Genomic DNA, 17,200 nt, shown 5'->3' on the forward strand with positions numbered 1-17,200 from the left:
AGTGATGGACTCCTTAAGGAGGCAGGATGCAACCCGGAACCCCACACTATAAATACCACCAGTCGAATTGGAGGACTGTGATAGAGCAAAAAAAAAAAAAAATAATAATAATAATAAATAATAATAATAATAATAATAATTAATATCAGGAGAGGGATCTTCCAGGGCGACTCACTGTCCCCACTACTCTTCGTAGTAGCCATGATCCCATAGACAAAAGTACTACAGAAGATGGATGCCGGGTACCAACTCAAGAAAAGAGGCAACAGAATCAACCATCTGATGTTTCATGGACGACATCAAGCTGTATGGTAAGAGCATCAAGGAAATAGATAGCCTAATCCAGACTGTAAGGATTGTATCTGGGGACATCAGGATGGAGTTTGGAATAGAAAAATGCGCCTTAGTCAACATACAAAAAGGCAAAGTAACGAGAACTGAAGGGATAAAGCTACCAGATGGGAGCAACATCAAACACATAGATGAGACAGGATACAAATACCTGGGAATAATGGAAGGAGGGGATAGAAAACACCAAGAAATGAGGACACGATCAGGAAAGAATATATGCAGAGGACTCAAGGCGATACTCAAGTCAAAACTCAACGCCGGAAATATGATAAAAGCCTAAACAAACCATGGGCAGTGCCAGTAATCAGATACAGCGCAGGAATAGTGGAATGGACGAAGGCAGAACTCCGCAGCATAGATCAGAAAAACCAGGAAACATATGACAATACACAAAGCACTACACCCAAGAGCAAATACGGACAGACTATACATAACACGAAAGGAAGGAGGGAGGAGGACTACTAAGTATAGATGACGTGCGTCAACACCGAGAACAGAGCACTGGGGCAATATCTGAAAACCAGTGAAGACGAGTGGCTAAAGAGTGCATGGGAAGAAGGACTAATAAAAGTAGACGAAGACCCAGAAATATACAGAGACAGGAGAATGACAGACAGAACAGAGGACTGGCACAAACAAACCAATGCACGGACAATACATGAGACAGACTAAAGAACTAGCCAGTGATGACACATGGCAATGGCTACAGAGGGGAGAGCTAAAGAAGAAAAACTGAAGGAATGATAACAGCGGCACAAAGATCAGGCCCTAAGAACCAGATATGTTCAAAGAACGATAGATGGAAAATAACATCTCTCCATATGTAGGAATGCAATACGAAAAATGAAACCATAAACCACATAGCAAGCGAATGCCCGGCACTTGCACAGAACCAGTACAAAAAGAGGCATGATTCAGTGGCAAAGACCTCCACTGGAGCCTGTGCAAGAAACATCAGCTACCTTGCAGTAATAAGTGGTACGAGCACCAACCTGAGGGAGTGATAAGAAAACGATCACGCAAAGATCCTCTGGGACTATGGTATCAGGACGGATAGGGTGATACGTTGCAAACAGACCAGACGTGACGTTGATTGACAAAGTCAAGAAGAAAGTATCACTCATTGATGTCGCAATACCATGGGACACCAGAGTTGAAGAGAAAGAGAGGGAAAAAAAATGGATAAGTATCAAGATCTGAAAATAGAAATAAGAAGGATATGGGATATGCCAGTGGAAATCGTACCCATAATCATAGGAGTACTAGGCACGATCCCAAGATCCCTGAAAAGGAATCTAGAAAAACTAGAGGCTGAAGTAGCTCCGGGCCTCATGCAGAGAGTGTGATCCTAGAAACGGCACACATAGTAAGAATAGTGATGTACTCCTAAGGAGGCAGGATGCAACCCGGAACCCCACACTATAAATACCACCCAGTCGAATTGGAGGACTGTGATAGAGCAAAAAAAAAAAAATAAAATTAAATAATAATAATATTATTATTATTATTATTTATTATTATTATTATTATTATTATTATTATTAAGAAAATGAGCCCCATTCATATGGAAAAAGGGTTGTTAGGTTTTGGAGGAATAATAATAAAATAAAATAATAATAATAATAATAATAATACAACTAATAATAATAATTAATTATTATTATTATTATTATTATTATTATTATTATTATCATTATTATGAAAAAAATGAACCCTATTCATAGGGGAATAAGGGTTGTTAATTTTTGGAGGAATAATAATAATAATAATAATAAATAATAATAATAATTATTATTTATTATTATTATTATTATTATTATTATTATTATTATTTCATTATGCAAAATGGAACCCTAGTTTTCATATGGAAGTAAGGGGGGTTGTTAATTTTTGGAGATATAATAATAATATATAATAATAATAATAATAATAATAATTAAATTATTATTATTATTATTATTATTATGAAAATGAAAAAACAACCCTATTCATATGGAATAAGGGTTGTTAATTTTTGGAGGAATAATAACAATAATTATAATAAAAATAATAATAATAATAATTATTATTATTATTATTATTATTATTATTTATTATTATTATATTATTATTATTGATGAAAATGAACCCTATTCATATGGAATAAGGGTTGTTAATTTTTGGAGGTGAGATAGAATGAGACTTCACTCTGAGGATCTTGCGAAATTGGAGCTCAAAAAGTTCGATGTAGCGCATTTCTGCCCTAAAATAGTTGTCCTTGTATTTAAATCATTTACTGACATTTTATATATTTTTTAGTAATTTGTTCATTAATTTTTTTTTTTCTTTTTTTTTTAATAACTGATCTCTTCTTCATTTGCTACTGCCTTGTGTCACTTCTTTCAAATAAATACCATAATATTCTTTGGAAGCTTGAATTTCAAGCCCATATGAACAGGGTTCATCTTCTGAATAATGATAATAATAATAATAATAATAATAATAATAATAATAATAATAATAATAATAATAATAATATACTTTTTGCATTTCCTATTATGTTTTGTAACTAATTTCAAATGAACGCCCATATCCTTCAGAGGCTTAAATTTCAAGTCATTTGAATAGGGTTCATCTTCTGAAGAATAATAATAATAATAATAATAATAATAATAATAATAATAATAATAAGTATACCAATCCTTTCAAAATATGCTATTGCCTCTTCATTCACTATTCATTCACCACCAAACGAAGAAGTATTAGTTTTGATAAAAGGCAACGAAGCACGCGCTTAAAAAGAAGAAGAAAACACGAATATATATTTATTCCTCAAGAGGTCACGTGGACCCCAGGTTTAAGAACGCGACACCCAATTGGTGGACTACACTGACGACCCCTCGCCCCATATAGCTCCGGAGCGGAGCCGGGCCTCCCATTACGGTCCTTCCTGGCCCTGGCTCCAAGGGCGGGATTGGCCGGTCTCCAGCGCCGCCGGGAGGAGCCCTTATGCCCTCGCTCCGTGCGAAGACTACACAAGGCAGTATTATCTAGAGAGGCACTAGTCGTGAAAAATGGTCTCGATCAGGGCTTGTATGGTCTCTCTCTCTCTCTCTCTCTCTCTCTCTCTCTCTCTCTCTCTCTCTCTCTCCTGATCATTATGCTGCTCCTGTCTTTTAGTCGCCGTTTTTATTGCAGAATTTTAATAAAATGCCATTGCTGCAGTTTCTTTATTTTTTTTTTTTCATTTCCTCTTCGTGACTTTGTCCATAGACTTTCATTATTATTATTATTATTATTATGATTATTATTATTATTATTATTATTATTATTATTATTATTATTATTATTATTATTTATACTTGTTATTATTATTCTTGTTGTTGTTTTAAATAATCAATATTTTGACATAATTTCTCCATTTCTGTACTATATTTTATTATTATTATTATTATTTTATTATTATTATTATTATTATTCTGTTATTATAAAATGACAGAATTCAGCGAATTAATCTTATATATTATCTTTTCTATTTTTCTTATTAATCGCTTTTCCAGCTCAGCGATACTTCGCAATAATTGTCCAATATTCATATAGGGAATAATGCTGAAAGTGGTATCTTTATTTAGAACAGGATTTATTAGTAAAAAACTGGTATTATATATCAGTATACTGGTATTAACAGAATACTGGTGTATGGAAAGGCGTCCCTCAGGTCCAGGTCAAGCAGGAGTCGTCGTCGGTGTTGGTATCATTCCATAAACGAGGTCAATGTCAGGCCGGGGTCGTCTCTGGTATTCAGCTGGTATTAATGCTGGTATATCTCTGGCTTATCGCGACGTTTCAACCTTCCCGTAGGTCATCTTCATGGCTGGTCAGCAGTAGAAGTGAAGAGATGGTGTCTTCATGCTGGTATGTATACCAGTATACTGATATATAATACCAGTTTTTGACTAATAAATCCTGTTCTAAAAAAAAAAATACCACTTTCAGCCTTATTCCCAATATGAATATTGGCCAATTATTGCGAAGTATCGCTGAGCCGGAAAAGCGAGTAATAAGAAAAATAGAAAAGAAAATATATAAGATTAATTCGCTGAATTCTGCCATTTTATTCAAAACAATTTGCTTAATAGAGGGTCATCTTCCAAAGTATTATTATTATTATTATTATTATTATTATTATTTTTTTTTTTTTTTTTTTTTTTTTTTGCTCTATCACAGTCCTCCAATTCGACTGGGTGGTTTTTATTTTTTGGGGTTCCGGGTTGCATCCTGCCTCCTTAGGAGTCCATCACTTTTCTTACTATGTGTGCCGTTTCTAGGATCACATTCTTCTGCATGAGTCCTGGAGCTACTTCAGCCTCTAGTTTTTCTAGATTCCTTTTCAGGGATCTTGGGATCGTGCCTAGTGCTCCTATGATTATGGGTACGATTTCCACTGGCATATCCCATATCCTTCTTATTTCTATTTTCAGATCTTGATACTTAGCATTTTGTCTCTCTCTGTTCTGTAACTCTGGTGTCCCATGGTATTGCGACATCAATGAGTGATACTTTCTTCTTGACTTTGTCAATCAAGGTCACGTCTGGTCTGTTTGCACGTATCACTCTATCCGTTCTGATACCATAGTCCCAGAGGATTTTTGCCTGATCGTTTTCTATCACTCCTACAGGTTGGTGCTCGTACCACTTATTACTGCAAGGTAGCTGATGTTTCTTGCACAGGCTCCAGTGGAGGGCTTTTGCCACTGAATCATGCCTCTTTTTGTACTGGTTCTGTGCAAGTGCCGGGCATTCACTAGCTATGTGGTTTATGGTTTCATTTTTCGTATTGCACTTCCTACATATGGGAGAGATGTTATTTCCGTCTATCGTTCTTTGAACATATCTGGTTCTTAGGGCCTGATCTTGTGCCGCTGTTATCATTCCTTCAGTTTCCTTCTTTAGCTCTCCCCTCTGTAGCCATTGCCATGTGTCATCGCTGGCTAGTTCTTTAGTCTGTCTCATGTATTGTCCGTGCATTGGTTTGTTGTGCCAGTCCTCTGTTCTGTCTGTCTTTCTCCTGTCTCTGTATATTTCTGGGTCTTCGACTACTTTTTATTAGTCCTTCTTCCCATGCACTCTTTAGCCACTCGTCTTCACTGGTTTTCAGATATTGCCCCAGTGCTCTGTTTTCGATGTTGACGCAGTCCTCTATACTTAGTAGTCCTCTCCCTTATTATTATTATTATTATTTTATTATTATTATTATTATTATTATTATTATTATTATTATTATTATTATTATTATTATTAATATAAAAAGCAGCAATATCAGTACATTCTAAGTGCATTTATATATATATATATATATATATATATATATATATATATATATATATATATATATATGATAAAATACACTGGTTTCGGACATTTGAATAACATAGCGAGTCTCATGTTTCGACTTTCCTTGTTCTGGTCAGAATTAATGACAAGAGAGAGAGAGAGAGAGAGAGAGAGAGAGAGAGAGAGAGAGAGAGAGGAATCATAAAAGTAAATGTAATTGAGACATTACTACAAATTGCAAACACCGGAATAAGAGAGAGAGAGAGAGAATCCTAAAACTACAAAATTGCAACACCGGAATAAAGAGAGAGAGAGAGAGAATCCTAAAACTACAAATTGCAACACCGGAATAAAGAGAGAGAGAGAAGAGAATCCTAAAACTACAAATTGCAACATCGGAATCAAGAAAGAGAGAGAGAGAGAGAGAGAGAGAGAGAGAGAGAGAGAGAGAGAATGCATGTTTTAAGCGACTTGATTTACGGTTCATGCTGAGAACAAATTGAGTCAATTTCAGGCGGCTTGAAGGAATCTCTCTCTCTGTATTGATCGTCGACATTCTGGGAAGGAGAGATACGAACTGATCTTGCAGAGTAAATAGAGAAGTAATTGATTTTGAGATAGATAAATAAAAATTATAATTTTAAAAAACGACTGATAAAAATCACCAGGTTCATGTGACGAAACTTTTGTATTATGATGGCATAATAGCTCCAAGATCTTCATTAAACATATATTATTAAAAGGGAGGGAGGGAGGGGCGGGGGAGGATTGGGGATGGGGTCCTTTTGGGGGTAAGAATTGACCTGCTGACATGTTTCGGGAATCTGTATTGTTAAGTCAATGGGCCCTCGTTTTTTCAAAAATAGGATAATGAGAAACATGAAATGCCTTGAGAAATGGCATATTTGTGCTCTTGAGTTTCGTATCCTCAAAGCGCCAGTTTTGCTTACCCCGTGGTGCAATGTAGGCATTACTGAAAGGTTATTACCAACGTTCATTCTGTCCCTCGCTTCATCGATCTTTTAACCTTTTACTTTACATTTTTCCCACTTCCTCTCTTCTGTCTTGCTGTCCAACCTCTTCGACTTAAGTGGTTATAAGTGGCGCCGATGCCTGACTCTTTGTCATTCATGAATGTCATTTAAGTAGCGCAGTTAGAAGTGTCCAAATGAAGGAGTAGATATGTTAGTTCGATCATGTCACATCCCTAATTTTGCTGGAATCACTCATCTATCTTAATAATCCAGTACGTCATTGTTGTTGTGTGGTCAGCAGATTTTATTGTCATTTCAATCGTGTAATCAATAGTGTCACTTCAGTCGTGTGGTCATTAGTGTCATTTCAATCGTGTAATCAATAGTGTCACTTCAGTCGTGTGGTCATTAGTGTCATTTCAATCGTGTAATCAAGTGTCACTTCAATCGTCTGGTCAATAATATATGTCACTTCAGTCGTGTGATCATTAGTGTCAATTCAGTCGTTTGGTCAATAGTATCGTGTGGTCAGTCGTGTCACTTCAGTCGTGTTGTCAATAGTGTCACTTTAGTCGTGTTGTCAATAGTGTCACTTTAGTCGTGTGGTCAGTAGTGTCACTTCAGTCATGTGGTCATTAGTGTCAATTCAATCGTTTGGTCAATAGTATCGTGTGGTCAGTAGTGTCACTCAGGTCGTGTGGGGTTCATTATGTCACTTCAAAGTCGTGGGTCAGTAGTGTCACTTCAGTCGTGTGGTCAGTAGGTCACTTCAGTCGTGTTTTTGGTAGTCGTGTCAACTTCCAGTCGTGTGGTCAAGTAGTGTCACTTCAGTCGTGTGGTCATTAGTGTCAATTCAATCGTTTGGTCAATAGTATCGTGTGGTCAGTAGTGTCACTTCAGTCGTGTGGTCAGTAGTGTCACTTCAGTCGTGTGGTCAATAGTGTCACTTTAGTCGCGTGGTCAATAGTGTCATTTCAGTCGTGTGGTCAATAGTGTCACTTTAGTCGCGTAGTCAATAGTGTCACTTTAGTTGTGTGGTCAATAGTGTCACTTCAGTCGTGTGGTCAATAGTGTCACTTTAGTCGCGTGGTCAATAGTGTCACTTTAGTTGTGTGGTCAATAGTGTCACTTTAGTTGTGTGGCCAAGTGTCACTTCAGTCGTGCATTCACCATAGTTTACCAATGAATTCAGTGTGGGTAACTAACTCTCACCTTGCAGGAAACATGAAGACCTACTGGCTGGTGTCCCGGGAGAACCGCGAGTCGATCAAGGGCAAGGTGACCCTCCCGCAGGCCACCACCGCCGAGATCGCCGAGCGGGAGGACGCCCGCAGAGGCTCCAACGTCTCCAGGAACTACTCGCCCATCACCTTCGAGGACGTCGCCCGTAGGTCTCTCACCGCCACCCCGACGCCCTCCATCACCGCCCCGATGCCTTCTCTCAGCGCCCCTTCGGGACCCCAGACGATTGGCGGCAGCGTGGATGCCCCCAAGGAGAAGCCTCGAAGTACGGACTTTGCCCTTTTTGTTTATCTCACTCAGTTTGATTTTCGTTTTCTATAATGTGTGAACATTTGTCCTTGAATTTCTCACTCTCCAGAAGGGATTTCCAGAGATTTTTTCTTATTTTTTTTCTTGCTAAACTCAGTTGAATGCTGCCCTTTTCTGTTGTTCTCACAATTGTTTCTTTTTATTTTACATACGTATCTATTCTCACGAAAACATTTGACCCGGAAATTCTCACTCTTTTGAGGTGAATTTCAAGTTCACTTGTCATAGATGTTTTCTTCTTTATTTTTTATATACTAAACACATTTTAATGTTCCATGACACATTCAGGGTCTACGCCCACTTTCCTCAATGACGCTTCACGCTAAACGTAGGTTTTTCCCATAGCTCTCTATATTTTTCTTACGGCCCAGCAATAATCCTAAAGTAATCATTTCATGGTCAACATTCCTGCTAATAGTTTTTCTCAGCTAGATGCTCTCAACTGTTTATATATTAACCTAAAGGTCCATTTTTTTTGTCTTGCCGCAGTAAAATGACAGACGGGAAATCCAACTAAAAAAAAAGATAAAAGCCACTTTCGTATCTTTATTTCTTCCATTATCAGCGTCTGTACTTTCCATCGCTAACAGACTGCAGAACCCTCTCCAATGACGGGCTGCTCTATGAGCGAGAACCCGTGCGGGTGTAAGGTCGGCTAAATCTAAAACGACAAACCTCTCCAACTTCACGTGCTATTTCGGGCATAGGCTTTGTAAACAAAAACTATTTTCGCTTAAGCCTCTCTGCTTTAATGACGAATTAGCGTCTCTATACTCTGTTTTTTTCCATCTGTCCATCCGCTTTGGTGTTTGCGCATGGTAACACTGCGTCCCAAGCTATAAATAATATCCTGTTTCGAATATTAACGGTGTAATTCGCATACAGTAAATTATTAAAACACTTTTCAGTTGCAAATGTACACCCATATATCCTTTTATTTACCTAAAACTTATACATAGCGTAACTATTTAAAGGCCCGGACGCAGTGTTACCATGCGAAAACACCACAGGCAGATGGACTGATGGAAAAAAACAGAGTATAGTTCCCTTGTAGGACAAGAAGAAAGAGGATAATCAGATTCAAGTATAGTTCATTTTACCAAAAGTAAGAATCCCTCTGAGTTTTGTTGTGCTGTTATGATAAGGAGGCCGAGAATGGCAAGGTACCGTTGATTAATTTCCGTTTCTTTTTTAATAATCCTGCAAGAATTCTAATCCCCAAGTGGTGACTAACGTAGTGACGATGGTAAACGCAGAATCAGTCTCCCTTTAAAGGTACGGAAAATGTTGAAGATTTGATATAATTTAAGTTAAATAAAAACTAATCACCTTGGCATACCATTCGGACTCCTTCGACAGCGTCGAAATGTAAATACGGATGAATATGTGAATTACAAAAGTTCAGAAAAAGAACATTTATTTTTCTCCAACAGTGGGGGATAAAACCTAAAAGGTAGCAGCTCGAATTCTCTTTAAATAACCCGGAATTTTAAACGTAACTTGGCAATCTTTCTATTATTGAAAGGAAAAATTCATGCAGGCACACTTGAAATGACTCGGGAAACGTAAACATCACCTGCCATATCCACAGATATGTAAAACATCTCCGTCGTGTTTATTTCTCGTCTGGTTGTGACTGCTTAAGGGAACGATGGTTTGGGGTAACATTGAACACCTCGGAAGAAAAATTCCCGCCTCTAAAACCTTCCCTCTCTTTCTTCTTCTTCTTCTTCTTCTTATTCTTCTGCACCTCGTTCGTAGCTTAAGTGTTGCATTTCCATGCTGTGTATAGTGTGCTGCTACAATAACTCTAGAGAAACTCTTAAAAAACTAGTCTGATACAGGTCAGGCCTTTGAACGAACTCCCAGCACTGAAAATTGGCAGATATCTCTTATATTTTTCCTCTCTCTCTCTATCTCTATCTCTGTTTGTGCTTGTTATAATATAAAACGTGGTATAGGTCACGTGATCATTAAGCCGCCAATGGTGTCTTTCCAGAGCCAGTGATAATCATACCTGAGCCACTTGAGTAATGACAGGTAAGAGTTGCCTGCACTCTGCTCTTCGCGTGACGCTTACCCACCTCCCCACCCCCACCCCCACCCCCACCCTTCTCGCGCCCGGTCCTCTGGTCCTACCCCGAACATTGGTCACATGGCCCATACCACATATGGGGTTGTATTAAGGAAGACATAAAACGAAATGCGCAAACGGGAGTGTTGTACAATAAAAATCTGAGGTTTGATAAGCCCTTGAGGCGCAGCAGTCATTTTTTTGAGGTTTCATAAGCCTTTGGGGGTGCAGCAGTCACCCTGAGGCAATCATTTCTTAAGATTTGACAAGCCCTTTGGGTGCAGCAGTCACCACCCTGAGGCAATCATTTCTTGAGGTTGATAAGCCCTTTGGGTGCAGCAGTAACCCCCTGAGGCAATCATTTCTTGAGGTTGATAAGCCCTTTGGGTGCAGCAGTCACCCCCTGAGGCAATCATTTCTTGAGGTTGATAAGCCCTTTGGGTGCAGCAGTCACCACCCTGAGGCAATCATTTCTTAAGATTTGACAAGCCCTTTGGGTGCAGCAGTCACCACCCTGAGGCAATCATTTCTTGAGGTTGATAAGCCCTTTGGGTGCAGCAGTAACCCCCTGAGGCAATCATTTCTTGAGGTTGATAAGCCCTTTGGGTGCAGCAGTCACCCCCTGAGGCAATCATTTCTTGAAGTTGATAAGCCCTTTGGGTGCAGTAGTCACCACCCTGAGGCAATCATTCCTTGAGTTTGACAAGCCTTTTGTCACCCCGAGGCAATCATTTTATAACTTCTAGGAACCTGTGCAGCTCGCCTTGTCCAAAGAATTGATCAAATCGTCCAGTGAGAAGTAGACAGGAGGGGTTTTTAAACCCGGAAATTGTCTGTTATTTCTGAAATTTCTTTATTCCAGTGAACAACCAAAGAGAATATCCCTTTGACGCTTCTTTCCAAGATCCAAGATTTGTCAAGAATTAAACACATCCAAGGACGGCATTTTGATTAAGTTCTCCATAAGGCAAGATTGTACTGCAGTACTGGTAATACTTGAAAAAAAAATGATAATATATGGATTGGAGACACGCATGCGACAACATCCAATTACTCGCAAAAGAAACTCCTGGTGATCTTTATAAAGTTCGAAGTTTTATTTCCTTGAATACAACCCCGGACTGTTAATGCCCACTTTGCCAAGATCTGCACCACTGAGGTGTCTCAGAAGAACTGGTCTGTTGGCACAGAGCAACATATCCCCGGAAACACCAGCTTTGTTTTTCGGTATCCTGTATACCCCTTAGGTTGCAAGTAGTCTGAGAATGTAGTTTTGTCGTAGCATTGTAGGACAGCACCTTCAGATTTCACTTGGTTTAGAAGGAAAGGTCTCAGCACGACACAGGAGTGTGTGCCTTCACTTTTATGTCCACTTTTGTTCCTCTTGTTCTGCATGGTAGAATGATTTCAGTTAGCACTTATTTTTTAGAAAGGTTAATTAGAAGACACAAAGTACAAATAGGAAACCAACTTTCATTTAGAAGCATCCTGCAACTCAGCACTTCTAGGAACTTCGGTTCAAGATTATGAATAGTATAGATATATATCAATGACCTATATATGAATGTGTCTCACGTAAATACTTATATTTATATCTATCACATTTGTATAACTGAATCACGAAAGTTTGGAACGTGATAAATGCAAAAATAAAGGTATAAGCCACGAAGGAAAGTGAAACACTGGAGTAGCTGCAAAATCTTTCGACTCAACGTCCTTTACTTAGCAGACTGACTGACATACATGAGAAACTGAGAGGACAAGGAAGGGTCGCATAAGTAACAGATAGGGATTATAAGGAGATTCTCCAGGTGTGTTGGATTCTAGGTACTAATCTCCTTATAATCCCTATCTGTCACTTATACGACCCTTCTCATGTATGTCAGTCAGTCTGCTAAGTAAAGTATTTCACTTTCCTTCGCGGCTTATAACTTTATTTATCTATCACATTCATTGGTCATCTGGTGATCTACACTTTCACTGTCGTGAAATTAGCTCCCTGATCAGGGTCCCATTTTTGACAAAGCTTTCCACTCACGTTTGATTTCATTACCTAGTACTTCCTTCACATTTTCTAGTGCTGATATTCTTAGAATTTCTTCTGTTCCAAAGCAGCCGGCACTGATACACGCTGCATCTTATCATTATTAACGTTTAGAAGGCCCCTTGAACAAATATTGACATAGATTATATCCGTATTTAACTTTTATTGACACATTTGTGATTGCTAGTTTTAAGAAACATCGATTGCTGTCAGAGTATGATTTGCATTCATTCATCTTAAGAATGTCTTTCTCACTCATGATTTTTCCTTCGCGTTTCAGTATTCGTCTTCTAACACCCTTGAGTATGTAAGAACCTTGTCATTTGCCTTTTCTTAGTTTCGTGTTCTTTTGTGTCCGTGAAATTCCACTTCTTTTCCTGTAGCCCATTTCCCCCCCTCTCATTTTTAGCATTCCTCTCAAAGTCGTTTTCCCAAACTGGGGAATCACAGAGAAAACTGGAAAAGTCTTCGATTCAAGGAAAGCTATTACCATCATTTCCTTGCTTTGTCGAGTCTCCTTTGATTTCCCCGAGTTCCCAACTGCTTTTTCGACTGTCTCCTTACTTCCCTATGCACGTTTCCCATAACTTCTATGCTCAGTTTTCGTTCCCTAATTTTCAAAGACGTTTCATCGCCCTGTTTATCTCAAGCGCTCTATTTTGCTGAGTTTTACTCTCCTACTCTGGTGAGTGATTTCATGCCTCCCATGCACGTTTCCTCATAATTACTGTCCTTTGTAAAGTGTTCCTTCATTTTCAGAGATGTTTTGTGTGCCTGTTTTCCTTAAGTTTCAGTTTGTCGATTGGTTCCTTATTAACTCAGACGTTTCATGTGCACGTTTCTCAATTACTCTGCTTTGTGGAGTGTCTCCTTATTTCCCAAGACGTTTCATCTGCCTGTTTTCAATAACGTCTTTGCTTTTTGAAGTGTTTCCAGATTATCCCATCAATTCCCTGCTTCACTGTGTTTGTGTGTGCATGTGTGTTCATGAAGATATTTTCTTGTTCCTGTATCTCGCATCTTTTTCTGTGTTGTCAACTCTACCTCGTTCTCCATCTTTCCCCTCTTTGTCAAGTCACACATATGCTTGTTCACTTTACCTTTCCAATTCTTCATCAAGTTCTTCCATGTTTTTATGACGTTGCCTATGCCCTTCTTTGCTTTGTCATGTTTTTCATGTTTTTGAAGTCATATATATCTCCTTCAATTTGCTCTTCTTGACCCAGGGGGGTTTCAGAATTTGGGAGAAGTATCTGATACCTGTTTGTACAACTCCTCTTGCTTTGTTCAGGTTTCCGTGTTTGTGAGTATATTTCATTTATTTGTTTCCCATAACTTTTCCTCCTTTTGCAAAGTTTCATTATTTTTGGAGGTTTCATACACGTTTCTCATAGGCTTCCTCCTTTGTCAAGTCGCCCCATGTTTTCACAGATGTTTCAAGGGCCTCTTCCACATATTTCTTTCTTTGTTAGGTTTTCTCTGTCTTTTCCAAAAGATTTCACATATTTGTTCCTAGGAACTTTCCTTGTTTGAAGTTTTTTTTCCTGATTTCGAGGAAGTGACATATGCGTGATCTCCTTCCCTTTCTCTACCTTTTCTATTCCTTCCATCTTCCATAACTGTCATCAAGACCTTCCATATAGTAACTTTCCCTCCTTATTATTGAAGTTGCTTGGTGCTTGCCAAGTCTTCCAACATTTTGTTAGATGTCCCATGTGCCTGTTTGCAATAATTCTAACTTCCCTTCTTTGTCAAGACTTCACAAAATTTCTTTAGTAGTTGGTAAGTTAGTGAATGTAGAAATGTGTTTCAGTAGTTGGTAGGGTAGCGAGTATTTACCAGTACATTGTAACTATACTGTAAGTAGTCAAGTGCTGTAAGTGATACACCTTCCTTTCCCAAACTGCAGGTCGGACGTTCTCCAACGCCGGGTTCTCTGGGATGACTGTCCCACTCATCAACAGCTCGCCCAAACCTTCACCAACAGACGAACTGCTGCCCCCGCCCACGTTGACCGCCTCAATGCACGAACAACTCCACTCGTCTCTGGCCGATAGAGTTCGCAACACGATGCACGAGAAGCCTCTGGAAGTGGCATCCTCGCTGACGACGCCTCACCACATGCACGCGATGCAGAAGTCTCAGCCTCTGCCGATCGGGAGTTACACCCTGATCGCCACGCAGACGCCGCAGAAGCTCATCCTTCCTGATGTCCTGATCGACAACCACCACTCGCACGACGGCAGCAAGGCCCAGGAGGCGATGGGAGCCCACAACATCATCCCCATCACCAAGATCGAGGTCACGGGGATAAAAGAGGTGGTGGACAGGGCGACATCGCCCATTGTGTCGCACAGCTCCAATAATGCCGAGCATAGGAACAGAGTTCATAGTCACACCTGCGTGTTGCTGTAACGCTCGCGTTCACCCATGACCCAAATAGTCTCCTATGAGGGGTCCAGCCTCACCTCACTCGTTATCAGTTTTAGATCTTGGAGTGCATGCAATGGAAAATCCTGTTTATAAGTACTTGGCTCTCCCTCAGATCAACCTCATGACATCTCACAGTGGGCGTGACAAAGCATCGAATAAATTACTCCTCTTTCGCAGTTTATGTCCTAGAATGACCTGTTGGGAATGTAAGTTAGAATGTGAGAGACAAGAAGTTAGAGAGATGAAGAGAAAGTGAGAAAGAAAGAGAGAGAGAGAGAGAGAGAGAAAGTCTGAGCACACTGGTGTGCTCACAATGATTTTCCCTTCATCACAAAGATCTTAATCAAAGTTCCTGCAAGTAGTCTGTAGCAAGGCCTTTTTCAGTCAAAAGGAACACTAGGTCATTTGAGTGAAGTAAAACCACCAAAAGTGCACTTTGGCTTTGAGACTTTTCCGTATCAACCAAATTACTCCAGTACCTCTTTTGATAAGCACAAGGTGGTCCAATCAGTTCACAGATACTATGTGCTTACATGCATATGCATACAGACATCACAAAGGCATACACTCATCCATAGACACATACAATGAATTTGTATGCAGATACATATATTGTATATATATACACATTTGCACATATATATAGTTTATATATACATATAATTTGTATATATTTCCCGTTAACCCATTCGTGACTGCTCTTCTGAAATGGTGTGCCAAACTTGGTCTTCTTATTTGACGGTCGTGGTTACTGAAAGGACCATATCTGGTTATGGCTTTTGACATGACACTGAAACTAAAGTCTTCTGAAATTTCTTTTGGCAACATCTGTTAAGAGATTATTGGTAAACGAAAATTTAAATTCAAAATAAAGGTATGTAGAGACTGATACCCTCCGTCAGATCTCATGGTAATACTCTGAAACTGCCAACATGAGTTCACAGTCACTAGTGAGTTAGCAATCTTATTTATTAGCACAGGGAACTATGTTTGAGTAGTGTAATGTAGAGGCTTCTAGATGGCAAAAGAGCAATGGCAAACATTTCTTCTAGGTTGCAAAGGTCCACCAACCAATGTTGAAAGGTATTTTGGCACTTACTGGCCATACTGTCTATAAATGAAGGGAGCTCATGCATTTGCTGTTTGTATTATTGGTAATTGTGGGGTACTGCAGTTCTTGCAGGACATTCAAAAGATAATTGCAAGGTATTTTGACATTCAGTGGTCATCCTGTCAGGCACTATGGTATTTTCCAGCCATGCTGTCTGTAATGGGAAGGCACTTTGCCATTTGTTGGATGTTCTGTCTGTAATTGCAAGGAACTTCGACATTTACTGGCAATACTTTTTGTAACTGTAGGGCACCTCAGTATTTCATGGCCACACTGTCTGTTGTTGCTGGACACAGAACAATTGTTGCCCAAGCTGTCTGTAATTCGTCACTGTTGTACAAGCAGTTCAAATACAGAAATGCACAAACTTAATCTGCATGCACGATCCAGCACCTATTATCTGATACCAAATCTTTGGCCAATAGGGAGTAGGGAAATGTTCGCTAGCGTCTGTTTGCTGGCCGTCCTTGTGGCACCACAACTGCTAATGTGGCCTGTTGGTTGAAACGTGAAACCTGCTGTAGTCCAGTTCATTAGTTTCAGAGCTTTTTTTCTGAAGCCTGCAAGAGGAAATCTGACCAAGATCCACCAAGATCCACTTCTCTGCCAATGAACGGGGTAACCTTGTGCAGAGAAGTGCAGGTGACATTTTGTGAAGCCTGCAAAAGGAAATCTGACCAAGATCCACTTCTCTACCACTGAACGGGGTAACCTTGCGTGGAGAAGTGCAGGTGACATTTTGTGACGCCTGCAAGAGGAAATCTGACCAAGATCCACTTCTCTGCCACTGAATGGGAGTAATCTTGTGCACAGAAGTGCAGGTGACATTTCCTGACGTCTCTTAGAGGAATTCTGACCAAGATCCACTTCTCTGCCACTGGACGGGGTAACCTTGTGCAAGAGGAAATCCGACGAAGATCCACATAACGGGGACCCTCCCTGTGCATAGAACAAAGCACTGAAATTGGTGAACGAGACGGAAGCTGAAGCATTGGCATTGGATCGTTGTGGTCACAGCAGTCTGGTGTCAGAGGCCGTTGAATCTCAGTGGAGGAATCGCCAGTTAGTTAGTTTCCACTTAGCCGTAGTAGTGGAGAGAGAAGGAGGAGGCGTAGATGTGAGTCACACACGCCAAGTGTTGTTGTGGCACCAGTAATCGTTCATGAGAAATGCATCCATCCAACATTTATTTTGTATGTGTGTTTGTGTGTGTGTCTGTAGGTTAAGGGCTTTATAAGGTACGTCAAACTTTATGAATCCATTTAGCAAGAGCACATTTTTTGTATGTGTGATGCATAAGTATAAAGTAATAAAGTATATATATAAATAAATATATACATGTATATATA

General features: G+C 39.5%; 1 protein-coding gene across 3 annotated transcripts in view; it reads left to right on the forward strand.

Moving 5' to 3' along the window:
• The window catches only part of LOC135195725 (soluble guanylate cyclase 88E-like), a 215,478-nt gene extending 198,278 nt beyond the window's left edge, over window positions 1-17,200 (forward strand). Inside the window, exons 14-16 of one of the 3 annotated variants that reach the window (XM_064222147.1) lie at window positions 7,858-8,145; window positions 10,189-10,229; window positions 14,217-14,353. In XM_064222147.1, the coding sequence (XP_064078217.1) occupies window positions 7,858-8,145; window positions 10,189-10,223 (323 nt within the window). In that variant the 3' untranslated portion in view covers window positions 10,224-10,229; window positions 14,217-14,353. Of the gene's footprint in view, window positions 1-7,857; window positions 8,146-10,188; window positions 10,230-14,216 lie in introns of all 3 variants that reach the window. The other 2 variants (XM_064222146.1, XM_064222145.1) reach the window with 2 other exon arrangements.

This window comes from Macrobrachium nipponense, chromosome 16 (assembly GCF_015104395.2).
Source record: "Macrobrachium nipponense isolate FS-2020 chromosome 16, ASM1510439v2, whole genome shotgun sequence".
Taxonomy (NCBI): domain Eukaryota; kingdom Metazoa; phylum Arthropoda; class Malacostraca; order Decapoda; family Palaemonidae; genus Macrobrachium; species Macrobrachium nipponense.